The sequence below is a fragment of the Equus asinus genome, chromosome 6 (genome assembly GCF_041296235.1).
Source record: "Equus asinus isolate D_3611 breed Donkey chromosome 6, EquAss-T2T_v2, whole genome shotgun sequence".
Classification (NCBI taxonomy): domain Eukaryota; kingdom Metazoa; phylum Chordata; class Mammalia; order Perissodactyla; family Equidae; genus Equus; species Equus asinus.
In genome coordinates this window covers 49,468,756-49,481,370 of record NC_091795.1, presented here as the reverse complement: position 1 = coordinate 49,481,370, position 12,615 = coordinate 49,468,756, and the positions used below count along the sequence as shown (strand labels likewise).

The following is a 12,615-nucleotide window of genomic DNA, read 5'->3' as shown; positions in this document are numbered from 1 at the left end:
CCAGATTAGGCTGGAGAAAAAGTGGAAATATTCTTTTCTTTTTCAGCTCCTATCATCTTTCTCACATTATCTTGATCAGCTTTCTTAAACATCGTAGAGATTCAGTAAAAACCTGTGAACATCTTTAGATCATCAATGCTGATACCCTTTAATTTATAAGTTTAAAAGAGCTTAAGATTGTCTGTCTTTGGAAATATGTTTAAAATTGGCCAGTTTTAGTCATGTATTTGAGGCTTATAAAAAGATGTCTCTACTGAGTTTTAGTTTTATGAGCAGCACACACAATGCCTAGTGGGGATAATAGGAACTGAACCAGTTCTATCTCATGTGTGTTTAGCTACCTTAATAGTTGAACACACTGCAAATGCTCAGTATAGTCTACATTTATTTCAGTTTAAGATGCAGAAATGGACTTCCTAGACGTATGCCATATGTTCTCCTCTTATGCCAAGTTAACAAGAATTAAAAGACTGAAATGAGTAAACAAGGTCAACTTAGGCTGAGCCAAATTAGACAACAGAATAATTCTCAGATTTTCTGTTGGCAGGGACAGTTTGTTCTGAGCCAATCTTCATGAATTATAGGCTGTAAATTTTTTTTTCTGGTAAGTCTACCGCCAGGCATTCTGTTGACAATTTTCTTTGTTTTGTAAACACTGAAAATTTTCATCACTTATATTGTTTGTAGGCACACATAAGGATTCTAAATAGATGAGTATTTTTTTGTTTGTTCCAACTTAAAGGAAAACTGCTTAGATATGAATCAAATAAAACCAAGCCAAAATTTAGTAAACTTTTAACAGGCTGGTTATGTCATTTGGAGTTTCTTAGGCATGAATTCAGTTATAATAAATAGCAGGAAACTAACCAGTATTATAATTAATTTATGACAGTAAATATCAAAGTAGATAAATCTACAAAAATAAGGTTTATTTGCTCTACAATAAAGAATTTTAGACCTCTAAGGGGATAATCTAATACAAATGGGAAAATTCAGGTAACCAGAGAAATTGACCTATTTGAAATATAGTATGTTTAGAGCAGTACCAAATCTAAAGTTAAGTATTTTTAGTTTAGTTCTAGGATCATTTTCTTTATCATTGCTCTTCTCACTCTGCATGATTTTTTTTTTCCCTTCTTAACTGCTTTTCTTTGAGTTATGTAACTTTTTAAGAAAATTGCCAGTTCAAAAATATGGAAAACCAAGCATTTGAATGATCGTTGTCTTAGTTAGTCATGAAAACTAAAATATAAAAACTAAAGTCTATCCATTCACATAATGATCATTTTTAAAAAAATCTCATTTGTACCCTGGATGTTGTAACTGCTTTAATTTGAAAGTACCTGATTCTTTTGTATATCTAAAATGTCTATTTTACACACTTACTACAAGCTATATATTCTTATATCCTATATATTCTTGTATTATAAAAATAATTCTTTTATATATTCAATAAATATTTATTAAGCATTTGTTACATGCCAGGCACTTTTCTAAGTCCTAGAGGATGCAGCAGTGAATAATAAAAAAAAAGAAAGACAAACATCTTTACCCTCATACAGTTTACAGGCTAGTAAGCTCGTTTATACACTCAAGCGCAATATAGTATATTCAGTTTTCAGTTGGTTTCTGCATTATATTTAGTTCAGATTAATTCAGTTTATTAATTTTGCCATAGACTACTGAGAACTTAAAATTTTGTTTGCTGATTGTAAGCATATAAAGAAAGTAAACAGTCAATGGGAAAGATTTAAAATTGAGAACATTTTATAAAGTTAGTTGATATTTTATGATTCATTCATTCATTCATGGATGGAATATTTGTTGAAGGCTCACTCTGCGGCTGGTACTGGGTTGGATGCTATGAATACAACAGTGAACAAAAGCAGACACATCTTTAACCACTGGTTAACCTTAACCACCAGCTATGGGCCATGTTGCCATCTTATTCCTTCTGCCTCTCTCTTCTGGAGCCTGAGACATTACTGAACTCTTGTAGACTCTTTTCCTTGCCTCTGCTTAAACTTGCTTTGTCTATTGAAAGAGAAATTAAAACAAAAACTTCAAGTATCTTTGGGTAGCTAAATTTCCCCAACTGCAGTTCTGATGTTGAAATTTAGCCCTGTGCCACAGTATTCAGATGGTGAAGTGAAAAAACAGACCTCACATTAAAACTTCCTCTGATGTCAAGGGACCTTTCCCTATCAAGTCAGCCCAGTTATTCAAAGTGATCTATTAAAAATGTAGACCACATCATAACACGTTGTATTAGTTTTCCCTTGCTGCTATAACAAATTACCACAAATTTAGTGGCTTAAACAGGGTGCATTCCTTTCTAGAGGTTCTAGAGAAGAATCCATTTCTTGCTTTTCTGAGTTTCTAGAAGCCACCTGCATTCCTTGGCTCATAGCCCCCTTCCTCCATTTTCAAAGCTAGCAATGACAGCATGAGTCCTTCTCACAGTGAATTAGTCTGACACTGACTCTTCTGCTTCCCTCTTTCACATTTAAGGACCCTCTTCCTTATTTAAATATTACATTAAGTCCATCTGGATAATCCAGGATAATCTCCCTATTTTAAAGTCAGATGATTAGGAACCTTAATTCCATCTGCTACTTTAAGTCCCCTTTGCCATGTAATATAACATATTCACAAATTCTGAAGATCAGGACATGGACATCTTTGGGAGGCCATTATTCTGCCTACCACATGCTCTAATATAATATCCTATTAGTGGCTTCTCACTGCAATTAGAACAAAGATTATACACCCTAGCATGGCTTACAGAGGCCCTAAATAATTTATCATCCTGCATCCCCCTTTACAGTTTAGTTATAGTGGCTCTCTGCTACTCAAACCTCCCAAACTTGTTTCCACCCTAGGGTCTTTGCAAGAGCAATCTCTTCTCCCTGGAGTGCTCTGTCAGTGTACCACATCTTCACATAGATGACCCCTTGTCATTCAGTTCTTAACTCAAATACTACATTCTCAGTGAGGATTTCCCTGGTCACCAATTCTTTGTATTTTTTCCTAGTACTTACCATTAATTGAATGACTTTTACTCACATATTTTTGCTTGTTTCTTATCTGTATTGTTCTTCTTCCATACACACCTGAGTGAGAACTCCAAGAGAGCAGTAGGCCTGCTATGTGCCAGCTATGCACTAGGCATTGTGGTAGGGTTTGGAGAAATTTCAGTGTCTTAGACACTCATGGTGGTTCCCACTTTCTTGGAGGTTATAGGTTAATGAGCAACCAGATATTAATCTAATAGTCATGCAAGAGAATAAAATTACAAATGTGACAGTGTTATAAAGCTTTATAGTTAGATGTTTTAATATCTGATAGGACTAGTTACCCCTTCATAGTTGTTTTTTATATAAAGTGTTTTCCTTGATATTTCTGTATGCTTGTTTTTCTGTGTGAGTTTTAATATCAACTTGTCTAACACCATAAAAAAGTATTTTGGTATTTTTATTGTGATTACATTAAATTTATAAGTTAATTTAGGGAGAAATGTTATCTTTATAATGTTGAGTCATCTTATCCAAGAAGAGGGGATATCTTTCCATTTGTTAAAGACTATTTTTATGTCTTTCATTGTGTTTTAAAGTTTCCCTCATGTAGATTTTGCATATTTGTGATTCACTTTATTTCTAAGTATTTAATCTTGTTAGTTGATATTATAAATGGGGTTTTCCTTTACCATTATGTCCTCTAACTGGTTATTTTTTTATGTATATGAAGGCCATTGATTCCTGTATGTTAATTTTATTTCCTTCTACCTTACTCAATTTTTAAAATATTTGATTTTGTTTCATGATTGATTCCCTAGGGCTTTTCAGTTATTCTGTCATATTGCAAATAGTTTTATTTCCTTACCAATTTTTATGCCTCTAGTTCAAGGATTGGAAAACTTCTTCTGCAAAGGGCCAGATAGTAAATATTTTAGGCTTTGAGGGCCATACAGTCTCAACTACCAAACCACAGACAATAAATAAATGAATTGGCATGACTATGTTCTAATAAAACTTTATTTACAAAAACAGGCAGCAGGATTTGGCCTGTGGGCCGTAGTTTGCCAACCCTTGCTCTTGTTGATTTATCTAATTGTATTGTATAATATCTCCAGCACAGTGTTGAATATTAGCAGAGATAGTGAGCATTCTTGCCTTGTTTCTGATCTTAGTGGAAATGCCCTTGGTGATTCTCCATTAAATAAAATACTGGCATTAGGACTAAGTGGCATATATATTCATATGCTAAGAATGTATCCCCCCAATTCCTATTTTCTTGAGTATGTTTTATCAAGATTGGGGATTGAATTTTGTCAAAGGCTTTTTTCAGCATCCATAGAGATAATCATATGATTTTTATTAACCTTAGATCTATTAATATGATGTATGATATTGATGGATTTGGCAACATTGAACTAACATTGTTAGTTCTCAGGATAGGTGTTGGATTTTGTTTGCTAATATTTTTACGTTGATATTCATGAATGATACTAGTTTGTAGTTTTCTTTTTCTGCACTGTAGAAAGTTTTTCTTTGTTTTCAATGCATTGGAATAATTTGTAGAGCATTGGGAATATCTGATCTTTGAAGCCTTGGTAGAATTCTCCTATCAAACTGGCACCTGAGCTAACTTGCCAACCTTCTTTTTTTTTTTTTTCTCCCCAAATGTCCCCCAGTACATACTTGTATATTTTTAGTTGTGGGTGCTTCCAGTTGTGGCACGTGGGACGCCGCCTCAACATGGCCTCATCAGCAGTGCCATGTCACACCCAGGATCTGAACCGGTGAAAGCCTGGGCCGCCCAAGTGGAGCGCGGGAACTTAACCACTTGGCCATGGGGTCAGCCCCTCTCTTTTTTTTTAATGGAAATTGGTCTGCTTCAGAGTTCTAAATCTAATGGTGGCCTCTTTTGGCAATCTCTGTGTACCTAGGAAATTATCTATTTTTTTCTATGTTTTCAAATGTATTTACATAGAAATCTCCCTTTGGTCTCTTATGATTAAAAAAAAGTCTGTTACAATGGTTAACTCCTCCCTCCCTGTGCTATTTCTTATTTTGTATATTTATGCTTTCTCTCCTTTTTTTTTTGATCAACTTGATTGAGTTGGTCTATTTTCTTAATTTTTTCAAAAACACCCAGATTTGATGTCTTAATTAGGTCTATAGTTTTTTTTTTAACTTCTGCCTTAGGGGTCAGTAAAGTATGGCCTGTGGGCTAGTCACTTGTTTTTGTAAATAAAGTTTTATTGAACCACAGCCACGTGTGTTCACTTATGTACTGCAAACAGCTGCTTTTGTGCTACAACAAAGTTGAGTAGTTGCAGCAGAGAACATATGGCCCACAAGCCTAAAATATTTACCCTCCAGACATTTAGGAAAGTTTCTCAACTTCTGCTCTATCTATTATCAGAGTGTAGAAGTTGATAAATATACACTATATCTACGTTACTGATTATGTTGTTTAAATATTCTTTCTTCTTATTATTTACTTGCAGTTATGTGTCTATCTATGTCTTCTTGTATTTCTTGTAGATTTTCCTTCATAGAGGTGGTTTCTGTGTTATTTGGCGCATACATATTTGTGTTATATCTTTTTTGCGAAATTTGGATGTTAGCATTTCTTTATCAATATTTAATGCTTTGGTACTTCAGTTCTGTTCTCTTTGTAACCAGGATTTCTGCTGTTGCTTTCTTATTTTCATTTGCCTGGAATACCTTTTCCTATCTCTTTATTTTTAGCTTTTCTGAATCAATTTATTTTAGATGTATTTCTTATATACAGTACATAGCTGGATTTTTGGTTTGTGAGCAAATTGAAATGTTTTTCTTATTGATGAGGTAAGTCCATTTATATTAATTGATATGACTGATATTCTTGGTCTCAAGAGTGTCTGAATATTTTGTAATTATGTGAATTTCATTATATTTGCTTGTGTTTCTTTCTGAGGTATGTGTTTCCTTTGCTCTAATTTATTTTTTTTTAAATGGTATTTAGGAAGGTTTATAGTTTTGTTTAAGTGGTGACCTTTGTACTAGTACTCTTAGTCTCTTCTTAATTAACTTTTTATTATGTGATGGATCCATATTTATTGGCATCTTTTAACTCCCACCTATGCCTCTACAACAATGAGCTTATTCTACTTTTCTCTTTCGCTCCTGTTTGCCTCCCATTTTTTTAGTTGTATCATTTCTACTTAATCACAACATACAGTATCTGTACATGAGTCTTCCACATTCATTTCCCCACAACCCTGTTTTCATCTTATATCTACATTTTTGTGTATTAAAATGTTCACAATCAGTCATTTTGCTGAAGTTTTCCCAGTCATCTCATGGTTGGAGGAAGCGCTTCCTCTAGTACATTCCTCAAGAAGTGTTCATGAAAATAGTTTTTCTTTAGCCTTGATACTTGAAGGAGAGCTTGACTGGATATAAAATCCTTGGTTCACACTTCTTTTCATGAAGTTTTTAAAAATTGCAGCTCTACTTTTACCTTACCTTCTATTTTACTTTTGAAACGGTTGATGCTAATTTAATTCTTTTGCCTTTGATCTTTTTTTTTTTTTTTTACCAGGAGGCCTTGAAGCTTTCTAAAATTAATCACTGAAATCTAAGAGTTTTGTTAGGATATGCCTTAGAGCTGAGAGTTCTAATATAATTTTTCTCAGGCACCTGGTATGATCTTTCAAAATGTAGATCCAAGTCTTTTTAAAAAAATTTTATTTCTGAAACATTTTCCTGGGTTACAGTTTTAAATATTAATTCTGTTTCATTGTTTTATTTTTCTTCTTTAAGGAATCAAATTGTACACCTGCTATTGCTTCTTTGCCTTATTTCCTATTCCATTACTTTCTCCCTGACTTTTTAAAAACTTATTTCTATATCTCCTTCTCATTCTCGTTTTCTGTCATTTTCAGTGCCTTTTATTAAATTTTAATTTGAGTTTATTCTCATTTGGGCACCTTGTAATTTACTTTTCATTTCTAAGATAATATTGTCTTTTTCTTCCTTTTCTGTCTTGAATTCAAGGAACTTCGTCTTTCCCCCACTACCCCCTCTTTTCCCCTTCTTTCTCTTAGTTTTTGTCTTTCTAATTCAGAGTGGGTTTCCATGTATCCACTTGCTTGAGTATATTTAATTCTGCTTGGAGTGTTGTTGCACAGTTTTCTTCTGCTTCATGGTTGTTTCTGAGGGGAGAATTCTCCTCAATTAATCTATAATTGCTTTTCATCTGCTGTTGTTTTGAAGTAACTCTGTATGGAACTGACATCTTTTTCCTGTTTATTTTTGTGGTATTAGGATGTATTTTGTGAGATTCTTGTTCAGTGGAGCCCTCAGTATATCGAAGTCTAGACACTCGTTAGTGTAAGGATACTTATATAGACCATTGGAACAGAATGGGAAGTCCAGAAATAAACCTTTACAATTATGGTCAGTTGATTTTTTTTTGAGGAAGATTAGCCCTGAGCTAACTGCTGCCAATCCTCCTCTGTTTGCTGAGGAGGACTGGCCCTGAGCTAACATCCATGCCCATCTTCCTCTACTTTACATATGGGACGCCTACTACAGCATGGCTTGTCAAGCGGTGCCATGTCTGCACACAGGATCTGAACCAGCGAACCCTGGGCCCCCGAAGCAGAATGTGCGAACTTAACTGCTGCACCACTGGGCCGGCCCTGGTCAGTTGATTTTTGACAAAGGTACAAAGGCAATTCATTGGGGGAAAGGAGCCTTTTCAACAAGTAGTCCTTGGAAAATTGGATTTCCATGTACAAAATAATACTCTTAGACCCTTATATCCTATCTTAAATAAAAATCAACTCAAAACAGACTTAAATGTAAGAGCTAAAACTATAAAACTTCCAGAAGAAAACATAAGAGACAATTTTTGTGTCCTTAGATTAGAAAAAGATTTCTTATGTACAACACAAAAAGCACAATCAGTAAAAGAAAAAGTGGGTACTTGGGCTTCATCAAAATTTGACACTTTGGCACTCAAAAGACAGTGTTAGGAAAATGAAAGGGCAAGCCACAGACTAGGAGAAAATATTTGAAATCATATACCTAATATGACATATTCAGAATATATAAAGAAATCTTATAATTCAATAAAAAGACAACCCAATTAAAAAATAGATGCAAGTTTTGAATAGATATTTCACCAAATAAGATATGTTAATGGCTAATAATCACATAAAAGTGCTCAACATGATTAGTCATTGGGAAAATGCAAATTAAAATCATAATGAGATACCACTCTACACCCAGTAGAATAGTTATAATTGAAAAGACTGACAACACCAACCATAGCTGAGGATGTTGAGAAACTGGAGCCCTCATACATTGTTGGTGGGTAAGTAAAATGTTATAATCACTTTGGAAAAACAATTTGGCAGTTTCTGAAAACTAACAAGATAAATATAAACTTACAATATGATCCAGCAATGTCACTCCTAGATAATCTACCCAAGAGAAATGAAAACATGTGTCCAGAGACTTATATGTGAATATTTATAGCAACATTATTCATAATAGCCAAAAACTGGAAATAATTCAAATATCCACCAGCTGGTGAGTGGGAAAACAAAATGTGGTATATCCATACAATGGGATACTATTCAGCAATTAAAAAGGAATAAACTACATGTTACAATATGTATGAACCTCAGAAACATAATGCTAAGTGAAAGAACCCTGACACAAAAGACAGCATGTTGTATGACTCCATTTATATGAAATTTCTAGATTGTGTGGTTTCATTTATATAAAATATCTCTAGAGACAGAAAGCAGACCACTGATTGGCTCGGGCTGTAGGTGGGAGTGGGAGTTGACTATATATTGGCACAAAGGAACTATTTAGGGTGATGGAAATATTCTAAAACGACACTGTCGTGGTAGTTGTGCAACTTTATAAATTTACCATATGTCATTCAATTGTACACTTACAATGGGTGAGTTTTATGGTATATGTAAATTATACCTCAGTAAAGTTGTTTTTAAAAAAGTAAAGAGTTAAGACTTCCAGGTGGCTGAAGATAATAGTGGCTGCCTTCCTTTCCACTTCCCAAAACTTCCTCTGTGAACAATACAGAACATAATAGAGGGAGAAACAAAACCACACGCAAACCACACCTTTGTCATGACTTAAAGACTGAGAATGTCTGAACTTCAAAATAATTATAAATAAAATGGAAAAAAACCCAAATCCCAGTGCATGATCTCTCCAACTCCTGGTGTTCTTGTAGATTGGAGCATGGACTACACTGAAGGGGCTTAAAAGTACCATGCAATTTAAAGGGGCAGTTCTTTAAATTCGTAGCTTCTGCCTCGTCGGGTAGATGGGTAGGTGATAAAAGGCAAAAAGGGAGAGGCACCTTTTGGCAACTGGGTGTGAAGGGGGAAAGAAGTATAAGGGGAAAATTTAGGGTCCTGCAAGACAAAAGAGAGCCAAAAAATGAGAACCATACGATTCCATTAGGAATATGTAGAGAGAGCTTAATTAGCCCTTCTTTGGTGCTCTCATTTCCAGAATCTCTCTGTTAAATTTCTGGCTAGTTTGCCATTCTGTTACTTGACCTAAGCAGGCTAGTAGAACTCTGACTTTCCCTCTTCATTTCCTATCAAATTTGTTACTTTTACTAACAGTGAGTTTGCTATTTTTATTGAAAATGCTGCTGGGCGGAGTTTTTCCACTCTTAAGCTCCAAATCAAGTCAGCTGTTGGTTTTCACAGCCTGTCCTACCCTAGCAGAACTACAAGGCTGAACTAGCTTGGGAGTCGTGGGAGGATGGGAGCAGCCCCAGAACATCACAAATTTCCACTTTGTTCCTACAAGTTCAGCAGTTTTTCATGCATAAATGCTTCTCAATTTGTGGTTCGCCTCTATTTGATTTCTAGAGCCCTGAAATGGTAGTTTTTGTCCAGTTTTATAATTGTTTCCTGGAGAGAGGATTTGCTGATCACTAACTCTGCCATACCTGGAAATCCTGCCCTTTTATTTACTATTAATCTACGTAGTTCGAGGCATTTTCCTCAAGGATATTATATATAATTGATTCATATATTCATATTTATCATATACAATATATATGAAAAGTGTGCTATTCACAATTATTGCATATAGTCGGGATCCTCAAGAGCAGGTATGTAAACTACAGACCAGGCTCCAAATCCTGCCCACTGTCTGTTTTTGTAAATAAAGTTTTATTTTAACACTTCCATTCTCATTCTTTTGTATATTATCTATGGCTACTTTCAAACTACAACAGCAGAGCTGAGTAGTTGTGATAGAGTCTGTAGGGCCCACAAAGCCTAATATCTGATCCTTTACCTGAAAAGCTTGCTCACCTTTGCTTCAGAGTATCATCATCATCATTAACATTATAATTATCATTAGAAATAAACTATACTTTGTCTAGTGTTTTTAATTTCACATTTATCCTTTCTGTTTATTTTCTCAATAACCCAGTGTGGCAAGCTGTATAGATATTCTCATTTATCAGATATCAAACACTAATGGCAAGCTTGCATAAGTGTGATCATATAAATTATAATTCAAACTAAATATTCTAAAAATTAATAGTTTTAATAATCTAATAATGTAATAACCTAACAATCCTAAAATTTAACAACATAATACAAATAGAATTCAACATTATAGTAATTTCATTTTGGCTTGTAGTGGCATTCATTCTAACAGTATTCTATTTACATTCAATTCTGCCTCCATCATACCTGCTCTTGTATGACTGAACTATGCAAAGTCCTAGCCATGAGAAAATGCACAGTTTTTTCTTTGACATTTTGAGATATCCTTGCTTTGCTATTAGTTTGCATTTAAACAGGGAATACTTAAATTGTTTAATACTAAATACTCTTCCTTTATGGAGTAATTTTCTCAATTCAGTATATCTTACCCATTAGAAGAAACATTCAGTGTTCTTTGTTGAATAATATGTCTATGGACTGAACAAAAGTGAGGGAGGTTATCTGGAAATGTGTCTTCTCTTTGAGGTGCTAAAGATAGGCCAACAAAAGCTTCATTTAGCGTATCACCTCTGTGCAAAGGCCCCAGGAGTTCTGTTAAAAAATGATTAAGATATGAGTCAAATACAAATACAATTTCTGCTAACCCCTTCATAAGTACAATTACAAGAAAACTTTCACATATCCCAATGAGCCTTTTTTTTTTTTTTGTCAATTAACTATGTTGAGCACAGTGGAAATCTCATAGTCATAGTACCCTATGACTGTGATTTTTACACTTGGCTCAACCAGGGGAGTTTGATAACTGAATGATGAATGTTTTTGATTTTAAAATTTCATTTTAAAAATTTTAAAAGATTTTAAAAATTCATTTATAACTTGCCCGTTTATAGTGTTTTTAGCCAGAATTTTATTAATCAAATACTCTTTTTTTGTTGTTAACCAATTACTGGGCTGTTTTATTATATTGGAAAATTGTAAGAAGTGAATTATTTATCTCTTACATGTAGCACACAATTTGAAAACAAAAAAGAAAGGAAAATATCTTTTCTAATATTTTCTCTCCATAAGAATTTTAAAGTGTGTAGAGACAGTTTGCTATTCCCATATCATAGAGCTGTATAGAGAAAACTTTAATATTGGCAACTTTGACAGAGCATTGTTTGAAACATAATAAAGTTGTGAAGAATATATACTTGAAAAAACATAACCTTTTTAAAAGCCAAAACCCTTAAGACCACGCTGTGTGCATTATTTTCAGTTAAAAAAATTTTTAATTATTAAACATAATTTTTATCTTAACCATTTTTTAAGTATACAGTTCAGAAGTATTAAGTATACAGTCATGTGCCACATAATGATATTTCAGTCAATGATGGACTACATATACAACGGTGGTCCTGTGAGATTAGTACTATGAGGCTTAGTGTGTAGTAGGTTTGTGTAAGTACATTCTATGATGGCATGACAATGAAATTAGCTAACGAAACATTTCTCAGAACGTATGCCAGCCCCTGGTAACTACCATTTTACTTCTTGTTTCTGTAAATTTGACTACTTTAGATACCTCCTATAAGTGGTATCATATGGTATTTGTATTTATGTGACTGGGTTATTTCACTTAGCATAATGTCCCCTTGGTTCATCCATGTTGTAGCATGTGACAGGACTTTCTTTTTATTTTAAGCTGAATGATATTCCACTGTATGTATATACCACATTTTGTTTGTTCATTCGTTCATCCATGGAGATTTGGGTTGTTTCCATCTCCTGGCTATTGTGAATATTGCTGCTATGAACATGGGTATAAAGATATCTTTTTGATACCCTTATTATAATTCCTTTGGATATATACCTATGAGTGGGGTTGATGGATCATAGGTAAGTTCTATTTTTGATCTTTTGAGGAACCACCGTATTGTTTTCATTGTGGGTGCACCATTTTACAATTCCACCAACAACGCAGAAGGGTTTCAATTTCTCCACATCCTTGCTAACGGTTGCTATTTTCTGTTTTTTTGATAGTAGCCATCCTAGTGGGTGTGAGGTAATATCTCATTATAGTTTTGATTTGCATTTCCATAATAATCAGTGATGTTGAGCATCTTTTC

General features: G+C 34.0%; 1 protein-coding gene across 11 annotated transcripts in view; it reads right to left on the bottom strand.

The window, feature by feature from the left end:
- The window catches only part of WDPCP (WD repeat containing planar cell polarity effector), a 390,746-nt gene that overhangs the window by 68,806 nt on the left and 309,325 nt on the right, over window positions 1–12,615 (bottom strand). For all 11 annotated transcript variants that reach the window (XR_006529211.2, XM_044772549.2, XM_070512033.1 and 8 more), the window contains one exon: window positions 10,936–11,098. Coding sequence is in view for 10 of the 11 variants with exons in the window: in XM_044772549.2 (XP_044628484.1) it covers window positions 10,936–11,098 (163 nt within the window). In the remaining variant the exon portion in view is untranslated. The remainder of the gene's footprint in view (window positions 1–10,935; window positions 11,099–12,615) is intronic.